Source organism: Hibiscus syriacus, unplaced genomic scaffold (assembly GCF_006381635.1).
Source record: "Hibiscus syriacus cultivar Baekdansim isolate YM2019G1 unplaced genomic scaffold, ASM638163v2 tig00111445_pilon, whole genome shotgun sequence".
NCBI classification, from domain to species: Eukaryota; Viridiplantae; Streptophyta; class Magnoliopsida; order Malvales; family Malvaceae; genus Hibiscus; species Hibiscus syriacus.
The window spans coordinates 798,255-820,589 of NW_024063096.1; the positions used below are offsets into that span (position 1 = coordinate 798,255).

The window sequence follows — 22,335 nt, forward strand, 5'->3', positions numbered from 1 at the left end:
ATTGTTAATTGAATCACGATCAACATATGTTATTATCTCCTAAAGTGGTATATAGGAGTGAGCAAAACTCGAGTCCAAAAAATTTCAAGTTCAAATCGAGTTGTAAAATACAATTCGAATAACTCGAAATTTTTAGTAATTAGTAGATTAATTTTCAATTTTAATGAGTCGAGTCCTTCAACTTTGTATGTTATATGTAAATTACATATAAAAAATAATATATATATTGTATATTGTTATAAAATAACTTTTAAATTAAAAGAAAATAATATCATAATATTATAAATATTTATAATTAAATTTAAATAGAAACTAAAAAATTTGACTCGACTCAACTCAAATCTTATAAACTTGACCGACTCGAAAAAATTTCAAGTCAACTCCGAATTATAAAATATGATTCGTCAACTCGAATAACTCGAAATTATTTACTCACTCAACTTGATCGAATGCTCGCCTCTAATGATATATGTTACACCACCAAAAGTGATGATATAACATATGTCACATCACTAAATTGAATATATGATATGCATTATATTAATAATTAAATTCGTGTGAAAATATCATGTGAGTAATATATTTTATCTTTAATCAACAAAAAAATTATATTAAACGAAGACTGTTTAATCAAAAATTAAAATTTAGAAATAAAATATTTCCCAAAACAAAAATAAGAAACAAAATAAATATTTATACAAACGTCGAGAAGAATTTTGTCATTGTACCTAAAAAGAACTCAAAAAAAGTTTAGAAAACCGAACGACCTTCTTCCCTCGCTCTCGTCCAACGACCTTCTCCTCACTTCCTTCTTTATTACCTTAAATATTTGGTAGTTTGAACTATTTCTCACGCTCCACTTCAGCAAGTGAACCCATAAATCATTATATTATATATATTTCTATCTATTTTATAACCTATGTTTCAAGACTTTTGTAACTGTTTCTCATGCCATTATTTTTAAAGTTTGAATTTAGATTGATAAAAAAAATCAAAAAAATTCTCAGACTTATTCTATATTCGAGTTTAGGGTTTAAGGTTATTCTTTTGAACAATTTTGTATTCACAATTTAAAATCAACATGTTTTCCTTAAAAAGTAAAACATATTTTACCGATACATCTAATATTTATTGATAGATTATTAAAAATATGATCACAACGTTAACTCAATTAAAAATATGTAATATAAAATTAAGTCCAAAATAAAGGTATAATAATAATCCAAAATTAAGTCTATAACGAAGACTTGTACATTTAATTATTATAAAAATAAATATTTAATACATTAATAATCATAAATTAAAATCATTTATAAAAACTTTTATTGTCAGAATAATAGTTTTATTATTAAAAAAGTTATTCAATAAAACAAAAACTTCCATTCATAAAGCGCGTGGAATCATCAAATAATCAAGAATGTCTTTTTACACATTGGGTTTCAAAACACTTACACAGTCAAATACAATAAAAAGGAAAATATTAAAATTCATTAATTTCAGCTTTTCCAAACTCAACCAAAAATACCTTTTCTCTTATATGTAAAAAAAGAGAGAAAGAATCTACAAAGTCCAAGAAAAAAAACAGCTTTCTTTTAGATCCATTTCTCCCTCTCTTTCCATTTTTATTTGCAAAGTTTAGATCACTAAAATCTTTCTAGGGTTCTTACTTTTTAGAGTTGTCAATCTTTTTCCTTTGACTGTAATATGTAACAAGCTTTTTGTTAAAGGTACCTGAAAAAAAGGAAGATTTTCCATTTTTGGTGCGGGTTTAAAGCTTTTGGGTAGAGTTTAGAATTTCTGGGGTTTCGAGTAGTTTGACTGGATGAGAGTGGAGGGAAATTTGAGTCTATAAAGGACTGTCATTTTCAAGGGTGTTATTGAACTTGCATTAGTTTGTTCATTTCAGAAGCTTGTTTTGGAAGTGTTACTTTTCCTTAATTTTTTGAAGGTTTTAGTTTTGTTGATTTTCCTAGGGAAAAAGCACTCTTTTCGTATGTTAATTTTACTGAAGAAATGAGGGGTTTGATTAGATTGGCAATTTGCATTCAATGTTGGGTTTATACTTTGTAGTAAACTTTGCAACTTTGTTGCTTCTATTAGAAAAAATGGGTTCTTGGTTTCGTTCAATGCTGGTGAAGGAAAGGGATTTTTTTTTTATTAAAATAGAATTTGGGCAATCGGATTTTAGTTATAACTAAGCTTTTAAGATTTTTGAGTATGATGGAATGGATGAGATGATTTTGAAGGGAAAAAACATAATTCTTGAAGGAATGAAGGGTAGTTAGTGACTGGAAGAAGCTTTTGTTGAGGTGTGATTTTGGTGTATGATGGGTTGCATTTGTTGCAAACCTTCTGCCATTGAAGATAGTAAGGCGTGTCCTAGAGAGAGGCCTTCGAGTAAAGCCTCATCAGATGTTAGGGTACCAGGAGCTACTTCTTCTAGGAGGGAGGAAGCCTATAAAGCCAAGGATAGACATGATAATGCAATGTCGATCGATAAGCAAGTGAGTGATTCGGTTCGATTACACGGCGAGAATTTGGATAGGAAAAGGGAGAAGATGGAGTATGTTGTTGTTCAACATCCAGGGATAGGTAGCGTTCCCAAAGCTACACAAGGAGAGCAGGTGGCAGCAGGGTGGCCTGCTTGGTTAGTTGCAGTAGCTGGGGAGGCAATCCGGGGGTGGCTACCGCGGCGTGCAGACTCATTCGAGAAGCTGGATAAAGTAATTATGCTTTAACTAAAAAGTGCTTCCTTTTGTATCCTCCTGTTGCAAATATCATGAATAATTTGTTTTTGACTTAACAATTGATTTTTAAATCATTCACTGCAAGTCTCTGTATCAACTGTTGAGATTCACTTTTGTGCTATTAAGTTTGGAGATCATAGTTACTTGGAATCCATTTTGACATCTATCAATGATTGTAAAATATGGTGTAATTAGGGGTGTAAACGAGCCGAGTCGAGCTCGAGTAGTGCTGAGCTCGACTCGACTCGAAAACTCTTAAATTAATCTCGACTCGACTCAAAAACTCGCGAGCTTAAAATTTTCAAGCTCGACTCGAACTCGAAATCTTGAACTGAAGCTCGTGAGTAGCTCGAAAAGGCTCGAAATGAAGAAAAAAAATTCTTAAACTTAACTCGATTAAAGCCTCAAATTCAAACTCGAACCTGAACCTTAAATACATGAAAATCTTACTGTATTTTTTAAAAAATCAATACATAAATGTTAATATTATTAATAATTTATTTTTTAAAAAAAATAAAATCTTAATATATTATGTTTTCGAGCTTCTCACGAGTTTTTCGAGTCGAATATCAAGTAGCTCGTTTCGACTTGTTAAGAACTTGAGTCGAGCTCGAGCTCGAGTCGAGTTCGAGCTCGAGTCGAGTCCATTCGATCCGAGTATTTATCGAGCCTTGATCGAGTCGATCTCGAGTATCTCACGATCTGTCTCGTCTCATTTACAGCCCTAGGTGTAATTCATAAATTCTTATACGGCTAGCAAATCGATATTTTCACATTATAAAGATATCTTTGTTCTAAGGTGTGACAATGCCTTACTTGGAGCTCTGTATTTGAATCGCTGTTCTTAAACACAAAGTTATCCCCCACTTTGTTGGGCATTTCTGCTTGGTTTGATCATAATTTCTTGTGACTTATAATCACATCTGTTACCTGAACTTGTTTTTACTATGCAGATTGGCCAGGGAACTTATAGTAATGTTTATAGGGCTCGAGATTTAGATCAGAAAAAAGTTGTTGCCCTGAAGAAAGTAAGATTTGATAACCTTGAGCCTGAGAGTGTTCGATTTATGGCAAGGGAAATTCACATTTTACGTAGACTTGATCATCAGAATGTTATAAAGCTGGAAGGTCTGGTTACCTCAAGGATGTCGTGCAGCCTGTATCTTGTTTTTGAGTACATGGAACATGACTTGGCTGGTCTTGCTTCACACCCTGGTCTGAAATTTTCGGAATCACAGGTACTTCAGATTGTTTTGCTTTATTATATTTTCTTAGCTGCAATTTGATTTCTTTCCAAAGTTTACTTGTTAGTAGTACTATGTAGTAACTATGGTCCTGAATGAAGTTTTCCATAAGAGGTCTTCCAAACATGGGGATAACATGATTTTGCATTTCTTAATAAAAAATGCAGTCGTATTGAGTAGAAATGTCCTGCTAATTGAGAAATTTATGATTTCCATTGAAGGGCTATCTGACTTTCAATTCATTGACCTATTGGGCAGGTGAAGTGTTACGTACAGCAACTTTTGTGTGGCCTTGATCATTGTCATAGTCGCGGTGTCCTTCATCGTGACATAAAGGGTTCCAACCTTCTAATTGACAATAATGGAATCTTGAAGATTGCAGACTTTGGTCTGGCTAGCTTTTATGATCCTCATCAAAGTCAGCCCTTGACAAGCCGTGTCGTAACCCTTTGGTATAGACCACCAGAGCTTTTACTTGGAGCCACTAACTATGGTACAGCTGTGGATTTATGGAGTACAGGTTGCGTACTTGCCGAGTTATATGCCGGCAAGCCTATTATGCCCGGAAGAACTGAGGTGTGTTTTTATCATTTACATGAAATATTTCCTACAAAGTATTTAGAATATAAGAGTTTTGAGCCAAAGCTTTAAACATATTTGTGCAAATAAATTTGAGTAGTGACGCGTCTATGCATATAATTCGACTGCAAGCCCTTAAAATACATGTTGCAAAAATTCAATGATTTTGAGGTCTGTGCCTTTCTGTTTTGTAGGTGGAGCAGTTGCATAAAATTTTCAAACTTTGTGGCTCGCCTTCTGAAGACTATTGGAGAAAATCAAAGTTGCCTCATGCAACCATTTTTAAGCCCCAACGGCCCTATAGACGCTGTGTTGCTGAAACATTTAAGGAATTTCCTGTACCAGCTTTAGCACTCATGGAGACCTTACTTTCTATTGACCCTGCTGATCGAGGATCTGCAGCTTCTTCTCTTGAGAGTGAGGTACATTTTTTTTTATAGAAATTATGTGTTGTTAAAGTTATGATTCTGTTCCGAGTTTAAATATAAAGAATGCCAGAACTCTTGGCTTGTCTGAACGCCTGGGTCTTAGTCTATTCCCTGGTGTCTTGAGATGCAAGAACAGCATTACCATCTCATCTAAGCCATGATTACTTTTGAAAATCTTAATCCGGAAAACTTTCTTTAGATTAGCGCTGGCAATTGTTTTATTCCGAATGGTAGGATGTACATCTTTTAGTCCAAAATCGCATTGTTGTATATTTCCGGTCATAATGATTTATATCAGTATTGTCTTGTATCCTTGACTTGTTCTTATTTGGGTTTATCAGTTCTTTACATCAGAATCTCTTCCCTGTGATCCTTCAAGCTTGCCAAAATATCCTCCAAGCAAAGAGTTAGATGCAAAAATAAGGGATGACGAAGCTAGAAGGTGCATATTATATATTTAATTACAAATACCGTACTTGCGAAGATTTACTTCCAGAGAAAATCGAGTGCTTCAAAAGGATCATCCAAAAACTTTTAACTGCATATTGGTTCAGCAATTAAATAATTTGATTTCTTTGATCTTCAGCCTGTTCTGAACTGTTGTGTTCATACTGCTGTTGTAAGTGCTAATAAGCTTTTGTTTTGTATTGTAAGACACGGAGCATCAGGAACGAAAGGCCCGAGGCCTGATCTTGAAAGAAAAGCAACAAAAGTGTCTCGAGCTGTTCCAGCACCTGATGCGAATGCTGAACTAGTCTTGTCAATGCAGGTAACTTGTGATTTGGTTAATTATTTCCCATTCCCTTCTTTTTGTTCAAAATGTTTGGTGATGGGCATTCTTAACCAGTTTATACATCATGATATTAGTTTGTTCACCTATGTCACAACTCATGAAATCTTTAAGCTCAACGACCTCGGAAAACAGCAAATTAAGCCATTTCCGCTATTTAGAGTTAGTTTTTAAGCATATTAATGGTATTATCCCTAAGCTTTTAGTTATAAGCTAATAGTTTCATTTAGCTTCTCACTCATTCTTTATTTTAATCATTTTTTCGTCTTTTAGAACAATTACTTAAATTCGGCATTTCTGACATTGTTTTGTCATTCCAGAAAAGACAAGGTCAATCCAATTCAAAGAGCCGGAGTGAGAAGTTTAATCCTCATACCGAGGAAGTCGCCTCAGGCTTTCTTATTGATCCGCCTGGGGCGTCACAAGCGATAGAATCAAATGCAGACGCAAAGGGGAATCATCACAAGAGAGCTTCTCATTCAGGGCCTCTGGCTCACCGTGCTGCTTGGGCAAAATCTGGGGAAAACCTGGATCATGCTCCCAAAATTTCTACCAGGGCCGACTTGTCAATGATGTCAGGTTTAGCGGCGCCAAGGAGTAGTCTGACATCTGATGATTCCAGAGTAAAATCTGGTTTTCCACAATCAAAAGTTCCAAAAATGATTGCGAGATTTCCAGGGTCCTTTAAAGAGTCCTCTGAATCCAGCACCGAACAGGATCCGAAACTCAATGAGCTGCAGAAAGATGGAAGAAATAACAACAAAGATTCAGTTTTGGTAAGTACTGGTAGTGAAACTCTTTCTTCCGCCATAACGATTGATTCAATTGTCAAACTATGTGCAAAAGAATACGAGCCTTGATTTGTGATAATTCTCATAGACTCTTCTATTTCGTGTTCTTGGAATTTTCAGTTCAATATCCTTGTCTGTTTTTGGTTCCTTGCTAGTCAATAACTTTGATCCATTTCAAGCGTCTGATACATGCATCTCAACGATTTTTGTTTCCAGCTTGGCTACGGTTCAAAAGGCCACATAATTCACTATTCCGGACCATTATTAGTCCCGTCAGGCAACATGGACCAGATGCTTAAGGATCACGATCGCCAAATCCAAGAAGCTGTTCGGCGAGCACGACTTGACAAGACAAAGGTGGGAAGAAATCAGTTAGAAGGGAACCAAATGTCAACCAAATCGTTATTCGTCTCCGGTCGTTGAGCTGAATTTTGCTAACAGAAAACCAAGACGAGCATTGTCAAGATGATTCTCGCCGAACAATTCGGTTGCGGGTTCTAGTGAGAAATACAATCCATGCTGTTGGGTGAGTTTCTTGTATAGGTTGATATTCTTAGGAAGATGGCTTATATGGTTGATTGAGAAAATATTCCTATGTGATTAATCATGTGTATTCCTTTCCACCCAGCAACTGTAATTTGCCAAGACATGGCCATTCTTGTAGAGTTTATGTTTAGTCGTCACGTCATCATTCATATATGAACTATTGTATCAAAATCGTGGATCGACCTGTTAACATCTTAACGTTTAACGATAATTTTATTACTCAAGTGATCACTTTAATTAGTTTTCTGAATTTAAAAATTTAATTGAATACGAAAAAATGGGGATCGAAATATTTTTTTAAAGAGACTCGTTAAGCTAAAACAAAATTATTCACCTGCCTAATTAACTTGACCAGTATCATCAGAAAAGTGACCTGGTTTATATTAAAATAATTGTTGGGATTGGGAATTAATATTGAGAAAGATCCATTAGTTAGGGTTGGCAATGAAATTTATTGAAAACCGTGAACAAATCTTTATTAAACTGTTATAGGATCAATTAAACCCTAAACAATAGCATGCTAGGGTGACTACTATTGCAACTAAAAGTTTAAACATAAGAGAAATTCTCTCGTTTCTGAATTATTTAATCTGAATTAGTTGAGTAATAAATCAACGAAAATTGATTATACTAAAAAGTAAGAGACTGCATTCACCCAAATTTAAAATATAATTTTTTGCAAACATGGATAGAACTCAAGGTGTCGGAGGCGGTTGCATGTTTACATATAATATAAGTATTTTTTATAATTTCTTTTAATGATGTAATTTTATATTTTTTAAATTTGTGGAAAAATACCGATACTTACTCGCATACATTTTATAAAAAGTTTTGAAACTTTTTAACCGGTTTTGTCTCGTTTTTTTATCGGTTACCTTAGTAAAATAATAACAGTTATTTATAAGAAAGTAGGAGAAATTGAAGTATTGATATTTTGCGTAAGTATCAATATTTGTGGAAAAATATCGATACTTTGTAACCTTCTCATTTTTCATGTCTTTTTAAATTTGAAAATATCGATATTTGTGAAAAAATATCGATACTTATTCACATACATTTTATATAAAAAGTTTCAATATTTTTTACCGGTTTCGCCTCCTTTTGTTTTTTATCGGTTACCTTAGAAAAAAATAACGATTATTTATAAGGAAGTTGAAGAAATTGAAGTATCGATATTTTGCGTAAGTATCGATACTTGTGAAAAAATATTAATACTTTGCAGCCTTCTTATTTTTCATTTTTTTAAATTTAAAAGTATTGATATTTGTGGAAAAGTATCGATACTTATTTGCATACGTTTTATATAAAAAATTTCTATACTTTTTTACTGGTTTTACCTCGTTTTATTTTTTATTAGTTACCTTAGTAAAACAATAACAATTACTTATAAGGAAGTAGGAGAAATCGAAGTATCGATATTTTTCGTAAGTATCAATATTTTTAAAAAATTATTTTTTTATGAAAATTTTCAAATAAACAAGTAACGATATTTTAATTTTCACCAACTCTCTCAAATGTTAAAGTATCAAACATAATAGAAAAAATATCAATATTTTACAATTCATCAAATGCTAAAGTATTGACCATCAGATCATAGTATTGATATTTATTTAGAAAAATTTCTCTTCAAATGATACAATTACATATTAAAACGCAACAGGATATATTGTAGATATTCATAACATTATAAGTAATTAACTTATTTTGTTATCGTGAGATTTTTAAGGCCTCGTCAATTTAAACTTTAGTAATATTTTAGGCACAATCTAATATGTTAATAATATTTATAACAAAAATAAGTAGTTAACTTATTTTGTTATCGTGAGGTTTCTAAGGTCCCATTAACCCAAACTTTGATAACATTTTAGACGCAACCTAATATGTTAACAATATTTAAAACAAAATAAGTAATTGACCTATTTTGCTATCGTAGGATTTCTAAGACCATATAAGCTTAAATTTTGTTAATATTTTAGGCGCAACATAATAAGTTAATAATATTTATAACAAAATAAGTAATTAACCTATTTTGTTATCGTAGGATTTATAAGGCTTCATCAGCTTAAACTCCCATAATATATTATGCACAACATGTTATGTTATTACGATTGATAACGTTTCGAGTAATTAACCTAAATTACTAAAATCAATATTTTTTTTACCCATCTTACATGCAACGATAACATTTCTGGTTATTATCATTATTATTATCAACACAAATAATATTTCCGGTAAAAACTTATAACATTTTCAGTAACGTTTTTAATCGATCACGCCGTTTGTTAACCGTATTTTAATCACCTTACAGTAAACCTCCCGAAATTTATTGAAAACTGTGAACAAATCTTTATTAAACTGTTATAGGATCAACTAACCCTAGGGTGACTACTATTACAATTAAAAGTTTAAACGTAAGAGAAATGCTCGTCTTAGAACTATCTGATCTGAACTAGTTGATTAATAAATAAGATATAAATTATTATACTAAAAGTAAGATAATGCATTTACCCAAATTTAAAATATAATTTATTGCAAACATGGATAGAACTAGAGATGTCGGAGGTGATCGCACGTTTAAAAAATTATAAATTTTTATATAATTTAAATATTTTATCTGATAATTTCTTTAAATAATATAATTTTATACTCTTAGTTTTCTAGTATACTTCTTAAAGATTCACACTTTCTCACAACACTATGCGTTTTTCATTAACTATAAACCACAAGATTTATATTTTAAAGCATATTTTAATAGTAAATGTATTCGTTTAAAAAAAACATATTTTCTTTTTCCTAATCAAATAAGAAAATGTATATTTCATGTAATTAGGTAAAGATATTTTCTTTTTCCTAATCATATACATTTCATGTAACCAATGAGTAAGAAATTATACATGATAAAGAAAAGCTTACTCAAATCGGAGGACTTTTAGTGCTTCAAGTTTCATATTAGTTCACAAAATGAAACCCAAAAGAGAAAAAATACACAAAAAACCCTCAAATTTTGTGGCCCAAATTCATTTGGTCATCAAATACATTTAGAAATATTTCATTTACTATCAATAAAAAATTAAATTTTATAAATAAAATTAGTCCAATGACACCAATCATGAATTGAGGCATTAAATGCTGGGACCATCTCTTCATGACAAATTAATTTAATTTAGTAGTATTTTCCTTAAAATGTTAATATTAAAAAAATTTAAAAAAATTATTTAATTTTTTTGAACAAATTGGGTTCCACTTGTCTACTATCATAAATGATTATTTAGCTATTTTGGTATAGGCTGTTTATGACCATGTATTAATATGTAAACAATATTAATAGACAACACTTCATTATTTATTATGATTATTTGTTATTGTTACTTGTTTTGAGTAAAATGGTTTTGTTAAAAAAGATTTTTGGGGACCCTAATGCTAAACTTAAAATTTGAGATGATAAAATTGATTAATCAAAGCATCTGTAAGGGTTAACAGATAATTTATGTTTACCTTTGGTGTTAAATTTTAACTCTCACTGTGCTAACACTGTTCTAAATTTGACTCAACCAAGTCAGATGATTATTCTCATTTATAAAATCAACATGATTTTTTAATAAAATGGCCAAAAGGGTATCTTGAAATTCCAACTTTAATTATATATATAGGAGTCTTAGGTTTACAGGTTTGTCTTCACTAACTTTCGACTCGTATTATTTATTTTATCTCTTATGGTTTTCATCACTGTGTTAGAATCAAAGCTTAATTCTTTAATATGGGTAAGGTTACATCACTTAATGTTTTTCTTTTAAGTTTGTAAATAAAAAAAATGAAACTTTGGGTGAATTTGTCTGGTCTCAATGATCTAAAAGTTATCTTCTTCGGGAAACCAAGATAACCAAGATTCTCTTTTTCAACACAAAAGATGGTGATTTTTTTAATAGAAAAGGGGGTAATTCAGAGTCCGGGAGCAGTTTCCTTGTAAGTTTTTTTTAATTGCAATTGGACCCACAAGATATTCAAATTTTACTTTCTTGGCCTGTTGCATGAGGGGGGTCAAAAATGGCTTTGAGGTCATGGTAATGCCACGTACTCTATTTGGAATAAAGCTAGAAGAAGATAATAAGTGCTCAAAAGAGTGGTCTATGTTTCAAAAAGGAAACAGTAACTAAAGTTAATAGAAGAAGAAAATTTGTTTTCTTTTTTATTTATTTAATGTTGATATCCGAATTCCCTGTGCTGTATTTTATTTATTTTCTTCTCATGAAAAACTTGTGGGAATTTCGTGAGGTTGAGAATATTTAGTGTGAACTAAAAGACCCTTTTTCTTTGTGGTTCATTTTACAGGTTAATCTACCAAGAACAGTAGAAGATCCTTTCATGGTGTTAACTGGTACCCCTCCTCTCTCTCTTTATGAAATATATACTAAAATATATATAGATGTTGGTTGTTTTTGCTTGTTTTTTGATGTGATATATAGTTGGTCATATGCTTAATAGTGGGTATTTAGTGTTTTTAGCTATTGGTTGAGATTTTGTTTTTCTCTTCTTTTCCTTATTGGCTGTGTTAATGGTGGTGGCGGTGGTGGGGGTTGTCATAGCTTTGTATAATGAGAATTTTGGTGTCTAAAGGTTTCTGATTTTGGTTCCTTGTGTTTGCAGTGAATTGACTGGAAAAACTGGGTTTCTTTTCCTTTTGTGACAATGAAATGAGTTTATGATTTCAATATGATAATGGTAGAAGTGAGCGATTCGATAAGAAGCCGGCTATTTTCTTCGTTTTTTGGATGTTTGAGTGGTGGTCTTCATGCAATTCTTGGAGGATAACAATGGAGGGTTCGTCTGAGTCTGTTTGGAAGGAGTCTGATAGTTCTAGGGCACTGAACACTTCTGGTGTCTCAGATAGGGATCCTAGTCTGTTTCGTGTTGAAAGAACAGGTGTTTCTGGAGACGCTTACCGTGATTTCGGGTTCACGGAAGAAGATGGTAGGGATTTGCTGACTCACAATGATCACCTTAGAAGACAGATTGGTGTTTCTGGGGTGTGCGAGACGGCAGTAAACCCTTTCATCCGTTCCATTGAATTGGGTGATGTTAGCTTGAGGCAATGGTTGGATAAACCGGAAAGATCCGTTGATGTCTATGAGTGTTTGCATATATTTAGGCAAATAGTTGAGATTGTAAATATAGCACATTCTCAAGGGATTGTTGTCCATAATGTTCGACCTTCGTGCTTCGTCATGTCCTCATTTAATCTTGTTTCCTTCATCGAATCTGCATCTTCTTCCGATTCAGGATCGGATTCTGTCGAGGATGCATTAAATAGTCCAAATATGGAGGTTCAGGGTTTACCCTCTACTTTGCCCCGTGACATGCATCAACAACGTAGGCTGATGAATGATGATGTGCAAACTCCAACAAATGCTTTATCCGAAGCTAGTTGCATGCAGTCGGGCTCAGTATGTCCAAGGAATGCACATTTAGAGGAGAGCGAAGAAAATAAAATCTTGGAATGTCGAAATTCCGAGCAAGTAGAAGAGAAAATGCAACCGTTTCCTATGAAACAGATATTGCTTATGGAGACCAGTTGGTACACTAGTCCTGAAGAGGTTGCTGGCTCTCCCAGTACCTGTGCTTCGGACATCTATAGGTTGGGAGTTCTCCTTTTTGAGGTTAGTTTCAAGAATGCTTGATACTATCGTCATTTTTTGAACATTCGAAATAGTATGGTGTTGTCGATTTATTGTTTTACATATTGGTTAATGCTAGATAAAAACTTGTCTATTTTTTTTATTAATTACTGTTCTTTCATTGGGTTGAAAACCTTTTTTTGTTGTATCACTATAAACGAGTACGTTTTTCCATGTCTGCAGTTATTTTGCCCCTTCAGCTCAAGGGAAGAGAAGAGTAGAACTATGTCTAGTTTAAGACATCGAGTTCTTCCTCCACAATTGCTACTAAAATGGCCGAAGGAAGCTTCGTTTTGTTTGTGGTTATTGCATCCCGAGCCAAGTAGTCGTCCAATAATGGGGTAATCTCTCCTTGGCTTTTGCATATTCACCATTATTTATATAACTTCTATTTTTGGTTCCCATTATCCCGTACTATTTGAATTTGTTTTTCTTTTCATTAACTTTATCTGGCATTTTCTTTATTAATACGATCGAACCACATAAATGGATTGATGTCTTAATATGCTTGAGAGTGAAAATGAGAATTGCCCTTTTCCGATTCTTATGGTATGGCTTTATGGAATTAGGTTTGTGATAAACTGTAATGCATGGTGTGCATGTTAATCTTATCATTATATTGATAATGGTTTGTATTAATGTATGGATTTATGATGTAAAGGTTATGGGGCGAATCCCGACGGCCTCAAATTCGTTCAATATGGTCCTCACGTCATATGGTTTCTTGTGGACTTATTTCCTTAATTGTGAATAGTTTATGCCTTAGACGTATTTTGCATGGGATTTTCTTGATGAATTTCATTTAACATGGGATGAAGAATGTGGTCAAATCCTTTGCATTAGGGACACAATGTTAGAAACACGTATCTAACTGGTTTAGCCGTGGAGCTGTACTTGTAAGTGGTGTTTTGATAGAATGTCACACATTTTATATTAGTTTTCTGACCGATAATGGTGCGTTTCGGTTTTCATTTCCCCTTCGTGAAGCGACAGTAAAAATAAATCTCATTCATACTACCTTCAATTACTTTTAATGTCACCATTGTTGTTTTGATGTTTTAATATTGTTTCTGTGCAACAGTGAATTGTTACAAAGTGAGTTTCTTAATGAACCGAGGGATGAACTGGAAGAACGTGAAGCGGCCATCGAGCTCCGGGAGAGAATAGAGGAGCAGGAGTTACTGCTGGAATTTCTTTTGATGATACAACGAAGGAAACAGGAAGTCGCTGATAGGTTGCAAAATACTATTTCTTTTCTGTGTTCCGACATTGCAGAAGTTACGAAGCAGACAACAATCTTGAAGAAAAAGGGCAGCTCATATGCTGAAACGGGGAAAGATGACAATTCTACATCAAATCTCCCCTCGATAAATATTGTTGATACCGACTATTCTTCTAGCCTGGGGTCTAGAAAACGATTTAGGCTGGGACTTACGGTTCAAAATGTCGAAGAATGTGGCGATAATTTGGAAACTCGTCAAAAGTCTGATACACATTCTGAAAACCAAGAAAGTTTTCTCCTGAAAAATTCTCGGTTGATGAAGAACTTTAAGAAACTTGAATCAGCTTATTTTTTAACAAGGTGCAGACCAGTGAAGCAATCTCGGAGGCCTTCGAGTAGACAAACACCATTGAATAGTGATGGCCGTGGATCTATTGTTATGACCGAAAGGAGTTTTGTTAATAATTTAACATCGAAAGAGAGCTACAGAGAGAGCTTGGAAAGCGGATGGATAAATCCATTCCTTGAGGGCTTGTGCAAGTATCTGTCCTACAGCAAGTTAAAAGTCGAGGCAAATTTGAAACAAGGAGATCTATTAAATTCTTCCAATTTGGTATGCTCTCTCGGGTTTGATCGTGATGCAGAATTTTTTGCTACAGCTGGTGTAAATAAGAAGATTAAAGTCTTTGAATATGATGCTGTCATAAATCAAAATCGTGACATCCACTATCCCGTGGTTGAAATGGCTAGTCTTTCTAAGCTAAGCAGTATATGTTGGAATAGTTATATCAAAAGTCAGATTGCATCAAGTAACTTTGAAGGAGTGGTGCAGGTACGTAAAGCATTCACTCAGCATTCTTTGTTCGGTTGTCATTTTTCATATCTGAATCCATATCTTGACCATTTTTAGGTGTGGGATGTTACGAGAGGTCAAGTACTCACTGAAATGAAAGAGCACGAGAAACGTGTATGGTCCATCGACTTTTCATCAGCAGATCCAACAGTTCTGGCCAGCGGGAGTGACGACGGCTCTGTAAAGCTATGGAGTATCAATCAGGCAATTCTACTTTTGCATTTGATGGATGTCAGCTTTGAAAATAAACTTACTACAGTAATCTATTTCTGTGTATATTTTATTCTCGATGTATGATTAATTTTTCTCTTACCCGGGATGCTACTGCAGGGAGCAAGTATTTGTACCATCAAAACAAAGGCCAATGTCTGCTGTGTCCAGTTTCCTGTTGATTCTGGTCGTTCTCTTGCATTCGGATCAGCAGACCATAAAATTTATTATTACGATCTTCGAAACTCTAGGATTCCTCTATGCACTCTTGTTGGACACAATAAAACTGTTAGTGACGTCAAGTTTGTTGATGCAAATACTCTTGTGTCTTCTTCCACGGATAACACTTTGAAGCTTTGGGATTTGTCAATATGCAATTCTCGGGTCATTGATACTCCCCTTCAGTCCTTTACTGGCCACATGAATGTAAAGGTATATTAACTTGTACTTTAATGCTTCTTACATTACAATGTAAAAATCTGACAAATTTTATTCGGTTTGCTCGAGTTTATTTTATCTTCATGAACAGTATATCGTCCCTACATGTCATGGAAAATTATTCCCCCTGGTTGATATACTTTATATTGTGGTTGCATATTGTCCTTGTTGCAGAACTTTGTGGGCTTGTCGGTATCTGATGGTTACATTGCTACTGGCTCAGAAACTAATGAGGTAATCCATAAATTCTCGTGATATATAGTTGTATAAACATGCACGAATAGATCGGTTTTACCAGCATTCTTATTGCTCCGGTACTCTATTGAAATGCTGAAACCATTTTTCGATTTTATTCTTTATCGAAAATATCTAAATGTGCAAATGCCTGATCACACTAACTCTGTATGCAAATTAGATTAGCATGGTTTTGGTGAAACGTGGTTTATAAGTATCTACATGTAATGAAGCATAACTTCCTGTTTTGAACATGTCTGTAAAATGTTTTGCTTTCTACTTTTTCTGTCCGATGAGGCATTCGTTCCATTATGCCTTTTGAACATGATAAGGTACAGATTCATGCTTTCAGCACTCACTAGAAACTCTATTGTATAGGTATTCATATACCACAAAGCTTTCCCGATGCCGGCATTGTCATATAAGTTCAACAACACAGATCAATTTTCCGGACATGAAATGGATGATGCCACGCAGTTTATCTCTTCTGTTTGTTGGCGTGGCCAGTCCTCTACCCTAGTTGCTGCAAATTCCACTGGGAATATCAAAATTCTTGAGATGGTTTAGTTTGGTCTCGTCTCTCTCGGAATCATTCTTCGTTGAAGGAAAAGGGAAAATGGAAACTATGCTCCATTCCGGCACAAAACATCGAATAAAGATGGGTATCAGACACCGGAGAGTACTAAAGAGTATAGCATTTGAGCAAAAAAACAAAAGAACAAAGCATTTTTGGCTGTAGATGACAACAGATGCAATTAACATGAAGATTTGAGAATGACTTCATAAAATATATGTAGAAAAGATTCAAAAGAACAAATAACAAATGACAAAATCAATCCTCATGTATATTTTGTAATGCTTATAGTTCATAGTCATTTTTCAGGAAGTATATTTGATTTCCTGATCCTTCACTATCTGCCATTTCTTGATGACGCTATCTATAAATATTTCGATCTTCGAGGCACTGAATTCGCACGAGGGTGTTGACCCAAACTTGATGATTTGAACTCGAACTCAGATTAGTTTACCAGAAGCTAAGATTGTCAAATGAGCAGTGCTGCTATTAAAATTTTTTCCATTAGATATAGATGTTTCAGCCGTTGTATGCCTTATCAATGGAGCTTCTTCTTTAAACTATTTACAATGGTGACCATTATTAGCTTTCATAACAAACCTAGTTACAAGTTGGTTAAGCCTCTGCGCTCACGGACCTGGCCTGATCCTGTTCTAGTCTCTTACTTCCATGCGTGTCGGTTTGTTGGAACTAGGATTGTATATAAAACGAGACAGATCACATTATCGTAAGATACTCAAGTTTGATCAACACTCGAATCTAATGGACTTGACTTGAATTTTTAACAAGACAAAGCAAACTACTTGATACCCATCTCGAAAAGCTCACGAACAACTCGAAAAAAGTATATATTGATTTTTTAAATTTATATTATTAATAATATTAACAATTATATGTTTTTTCTTTTAAAAAACAATATAATATTTTCATATACATAATATTCAAGTTTGAGCTCTAGCTAAGTCTGATAATGTTTCGAGTTTTTTTTTTTCGAACTCGAGTTGAGTTGAGCTTGACAATTTTAACCTCGTGAACTTTAAAATCGAGTTGAACTCAATTTTAAACTTTTTGAGTCGAGTCAAACTCAACAATACTTGAGCTCGACTTGACTCGTTTACATCCCAGCACGGGGAGTGAAGCACCCTTTTTCCGTGCCCAGCAAATCCGTATCAATCTTATCCGAGACAAGATGGTGTATGATTTCCTAAATATACAAAAAGTGAAGTGAATTGGTAATTATATTTATACCTAATAATACAAATGTTGCATTCCCATTATCATTGATTTAAAGAGACTTCATCAAACAACTTGCTTCCATTCCCTGGTCTTTACATCCCGGAACTTGAGGAAAGGTTGAAGGACATTCTTAGCATTCGGATTCGGATGGTCCCACTTCATTGATTCCCACCAATCTCTTGGATACACGTGGATTTCCCTGAGAGATGACTTCCCCTTGTGGAGGTCAAGTACGGGTAGATGTGAAGGAATCCGCTTTAGCTTTGGACAATCACTTATTTTGGTCAACCGGAGAGAATCACAAACCAGTATTCCATCTTCACTGCAAATTCGCTTTATTTCCAGCAATCTCCATAAAAGCAATGCCCTTAATTTGGGAAAACATAATTTGATGATATTTTTATCACCAGTGGTGTCCAGTGGTTCTATTATTTCTTCCACTTGCTCACGATACTCAACTCTGATCTCTTCCAAGTTGTGTAGAACCCCATTAGTTGACAACACATTCTTTATTTCCCCACAATTCAATAGACTGATTTCTTTGAGGGATGAAAATGTGCCTACTGATGATTCTCCAACAATGACTTTCAAATTCCTTAAATCTTTTAGTTTCAGATACTCGAATGTCCGAAGCTGATCACAGATGAGAAGACAGTCTCCAACTCGTCACAGAACTCGACTTCACATCCCTTCAAATCGATTGCAGCCCTCAATCCGATATCGTTTAAACATCTCACACCATAGCATTGTTTCAGATGTAACTGTTGAACATCGTATGGAAGTATAATCACATCTCTGGGATTAAGTTCGATCCTTTCGAACGTAACCAATTTACTAGAGGCAGGGGGAATATACTTGTTGTGGCCAGAATATAACAAGGGACACACCAAAATGAAGTGTTTATAAAGCAATTTTCTTTGACATGCATACATGTTCAAGTCACCCAAGTTAAAGAAGCAGCCTTCAAAAACCTCTAACTTATTCAATTCCCTCATCTCTTCTGCGTTTTTTAGTATGGAATGTATTGCCAAATACTGCAGCCGGCATAATTTCGACAATAATCCAACTGGGATATCTTTTAAACCCCTTGTATCTCCAAGATTGAGATATTTGAGATTTACCAACATTTCCAGACCTTGAGGGATTTCCTTGATGCCGCTGCAACTGAGATCTAATTTCTTCAAAGCTTGACGCTTCAATACAGAAGGCAACCTCTTTAACGCAAAACATGCACTAAGCAACATTACTGTAAGTTTCTCAAAACCAGAAATAGAGTTTGGCAAACTCTTAAAAGGGTTATGAGAAATATCAAGAATCTTAAGGTTAGGAAAGTGCTCAAAGAAATATTATGGAATTTCTTTCAATGAATTATGTGAGAGCAACAATGTTGTGAGTTTCAAAAATTTTGCAGACATCATATCCTGAGGAACTATTGAGATGGAATTGTCCATTAACGAAACTTTCTCCGAATCTTCATTCCATTCTTCTCCGTTTGGTAGCTCTTCCAACTGCTTACCAGCTTTACCAAAAATCTTTTTCTGGTGTTATGCAACGCCATTGTGCATTTTTACATGCATACCTTAACTCTTTCCAGCAAACCCTAAACCCAATATTCAACTATCTCCTGCTTTTCGATTTTATAATCTTCGGGATATAATGCACAATACAGAAAATAATTTTGGTCCTTTTCTGTTAGATGATCATAGCTGAATTTTAAACATCTATACACCTTATCTTCCATATCGCGGATGTTTCTTATATCGCCTTGCAATTCATCTATGGCATTTTCCCACAAACGAGGATCGGATATTCCCCTCATACAACCAGCTAGTGTAAAAACTGCAAGAGGAAGTCCATCACATTCCTTCACAATAAGTTGCATAGATGATTCCAAAGTCGGGTTAGGCAACATGTCTTATCCAAATTTGCTTAAGAATAAATCCATGGCATCCTCCATAGGAAGACAAGGCACTTGAACTTTCTTAAATCCCTAGACCGAACAACCCTTTCCGAACGTGCTGCCAACACCTATTTGCATCCATTATCTGATGTTGGCTTAAGGATTCCAACGTCCTCAAGAGAAAAGCCGTCCCATACATCATCCAGTGTCAGCACATACCTTGTTCTATCAACATATCTGATAGCTTCCCTGAACGGATGATTATATCTTCATTATCTGACAAGTTTCCTCCCAATTGACTAGCAATATTCTTCTGCAGCCTTCGAATATTAAAATATCGGGATACAATGACCCAAATTAATTTTCTAAATTCACTTCCTCTCAACAATCTGTTGTGGGCATTTTTCATTATAGTTGTTTTCCCTATTCCGCCGCCCATCCCACACACTCCAATCTTTCCAAATTCATCTCCCACCAAATACTGATAAGTTTTTCTATAACATCAGTTGAACCTACTACCTCCGGTGTAGGTAGTTTAACTAGGGTGTAAAAATTCGGGTACCTAGATTTTCGGTTACCCGAAATATCCGGGTCGATGATTTTTCGACCTGTGTCCCGACCCGGATGTTTCGGGTATCCGGTAATCGGGTACTTGGATTTTGCGGTATCCATATGTCGGGTACCCGTATACCTGAATTTTTTTAAATTATTAAATAAAAAACACACACACTAATTTAAATGTTCGAAACTTCAAATTACATAGTCCAACATCCAAACACAAAATTTAAAAGTTTAAAATACAAAATCTAATAGTCTATAATATAAATAAAACATAAAAGTTCATAACTAAAAGTTTATATTTAATTTCAGTCTGGCAGTGACAGAGATTACTACCACAGCAGTTCTGTGTCGATATTAGCTGATATGGTTGTATATACTTTAATAATCCATATCAAAGAAAAGAAGATCCATTTCTCAAATATCAACAAAACCATCATAAATTAAATCCAACATTTTATAAATTATATATATATATATATATATAAATAATTTAACCGGGTACCCAAAAAAATCTATTTTTATGACCCGGGCCCGACCCGATCGAGTAAATTTTTTAAGAAAATTACCCAATTTTTTATATCCGGGTCGGCGGATCGGGTCAACCGGGTCGACTATTTTTGCACACCCGTTAAAGTGGAAGGATCATTAAGAACCAAGCTACCAGAGAAATGACCTTTAGTTCGCACTTCTTTCATTGCCCGATTGATTCATCAACAAGCTTCCCTAAGCAAGAAAGAAAGAGATATTTTCCAATACCGACTTTGCATTCAACGTGTTGAGCATGAGCAAGCTTCTCCTCTACCTTCTTGAACCATCTTTCAACTTCCTGTCTAGGCATCTTCCTAAAGCGATGCTCGTCTTTCAATTGTTGTTGAATATCTGCCTCCTTGGCTTGCAAATCTGCTTGTGCTCATTGGAAGTCATCGACGTAATCGATGAACTTCCTTTGGTATTTTATATATTGTTAGCAATATGGTTGATGAACTACATAACATCAAGGATTGACCCCATGAGTTCAGCCATTATAGAACTCTAGTATCAAAATTTAGCATCCAAATTTAGCCTGTTGATGATCATTGATCAAGTTCAAGAATCGGAAAAAGCAAACTAGATCTGGTTTTTGACAACATAAGTTGACGCAAGCACGTTCTCACCATATGCAAAGGGAGTATTCTTAAACCTCTTCATACTTTACTTTTTTTATATAATTCTAATCATATATAAACTAATAATGCATATCATGCTAAGATTTTTAGTTATGTGATTTGATAAGTAAAGTAACTTAATACATATCCACATCTTTATGTTAATTGATGCACAATGTTATTTCAAAGCATATTATTATGTTTTATTAGTCTTGCATTCATTTAAGCATGTTTGAATTCATTAATGAAATGATAACTTGCTTAATCATTCATGAAATGATAACTTGCTTAATCATTCATGAAATGGTAACATTCTTAATCATTCATTTATTAGATCATTGCCTTTGATTTACCTTGTTTTCTTTACACATGTAGGTACATGGAAGCATGGGACATATTGGGGCAGTTTGTGGGAGTATTTGGAATTCATATGCAGCTCACAATTAGCTCACAAGCTTCATGGCAGCTCATGGAACACAATGGGAAGCTTAAGTCAGCTAGAGGAGCTCAAGGCTAGCTAAACTCAGCTAGGTGGACTATTTGATAAACTTGACCAAGTGACCAGCTGAAGGTAGCTAGAAGAGATGCTAAGGAACCATGGAGAACTCGGTTGGAACAACAATTCATAACAACTCACTTGCTTGCTAACTACATGCACGCCTATGCTAGTTTGGAGGAGAACTCACACACGCCCAAGGAGATGCACATGACCAGCCTTCATCCCATGCACAAGGCTGCACCACAAGCATCCCAAATACTTCCATGTGCACATCCATGTGATCATCAAGTGTGTGCAAAGCGTGTGACTCTCCTATGCGCGCCAAACACCAAGGGACTTCACCATTCGGCCAATGCACCTATCCATTCACTTTGACGCCAACTTGAAGGGGTTTAAGCACTATTCGACCATGAGACATGCCCCCTCCAACCAGAATCATCACCTATGCTTTCATCTTAATTCTTCAATTAATTATGTATTTTCAAAGAGATACAAGGGTTGGTCGAACCATTATGTTTCCATTCGGCCATGTCTCTTCAAAAACTATAAATAGGCTAGTCCTATTCATTTGTAAACACATATTTCATATTAATTAAAGTGAGATTATTCTCTTTTCTCAAGTCCTTGTGACTTTTATCGACTTATCAAGGAAATTCTTACTTGTGG

At 34.5% G+C, this 22,335-nt stretch overlaps 2 protein-coding genes and 1 pseudogene across 3 annotated transcripts; 2 read left to right on the top strand and 1 right to left on the bottom strand.

Annotated features, from left to right (window-relative positions):
- Positions 1–2,181: 2,181 nt before the first annotated feature.
- Positions 2,182–7,220, top strand: LOC120163468 (probable serine/threonine-protein kinase At1g54610). Its single transcript, XM_039173402.1, has 8 exons — positions 2,182–2,723; positions 3,701–3,985; positions 4,250–4,567; positions 4,765–4,992; positions 5,340–5,440; positions 5,653–5,767; positions 6,109–6,564; positions 6,796–7,220. Exons 1-8 carry the CDS (start codon positions 2,325–2,327, stop codon positions 7,000–7,002), a joined length of 2,109 nt encoding a protein of 702 aa, XP_039029333.1. The 5' UTR covers positions 2,182–2,324; the 3' UTR covers positions 7,003–7,220.
- Positions 7,221–11,337: 4,117 nt separating this feature from the next.
- Positions 11,338–16,665, top strand: LOC120163459 (protein SPA1-RELATED 3-like). 2 transcript variants are annotated; one of them, XM_039173394.1, is made up of 8 exons: positions 11,340–11,500; positions 11,770–12,779; positions 12,981–13,138; positions 13,879–14,851; positions 14,930–15,076; positions 15,203–15,514; positions 15,695–15,754; positions 16,133–16,665. In XM_039173394.1, exons 2-8 carry the CDS (start codon positions 11,895–11,897, stop codon positions 16,319–16,321), a joined length of 2,724 nt encoding a protein of 907 aa, XP_039029325.1. In that variant the 5' UTR covers positions 11,340–11,500; positions 11,770–11,894; the 3' UTR covers positions 16,322–16,665. The 2 variants fall into 2 exon arrangements, with proteins under 2 accessions (XP_039029326.1, XP_039029325.1); XM_039173395.1 differs by lacking the exon at positions 15,695–15,754 and having other exon boundaries at positions 11,338–11,500.
- A 962-nt stretch (positions 16,666–17,627) lies between these two features.
- On the bottom strand, positions 17,628–20,983 carry LOC120163457 (annotated as a pseudogene).
- Between the last annotated feature and the right edge of the window lie 1,352 nt (positions 20,984–22,335).

Coding starts and splice junctions, on each gene's coding strand:
- LOC120163468 (XM_039173402.1), top strand. CDS start 2,325: ATGATGGGTTGCATTTGTTGCAAACCTTCTGCCATTGAAGATAGTAAG. Junction 5,441..5,652: donor AGGGATGACGAAGCTAGAAG/GTGCATATTATA, acceptor TTGTATTGTAAG/ACACGGAGCATCAGGAACGA. Junction 6,565..6,795: donor ACAACAAAGATTCAGTTTTG/GTAAGTACTGGT, acceptor TTTTGTTTCCAG/CTTGGCTACGGTTCAAAAGG.
- LOC120163459 (XM_039173394.1), top strand. CDS start 11,895: ATGTTTGAGTGGTGGTCTTCATGCAATTCTTGGAGGATAACAATGGAG. Junction 12,780..12,980: donor TGGGAGTTCTCCTTTTTGAG/GTTAGTTTCAAG, acceptor CCATGTCTGCAG/TTATTTTGCCCCTTCAGCTC. Junction 14,852..14,929: donor ACTTTGAAGGAGTGGTGCAG/GTACGTAAAGCA, acceptor GACCATTTTTAG/GTGTGGGATGTTACGAGAGG.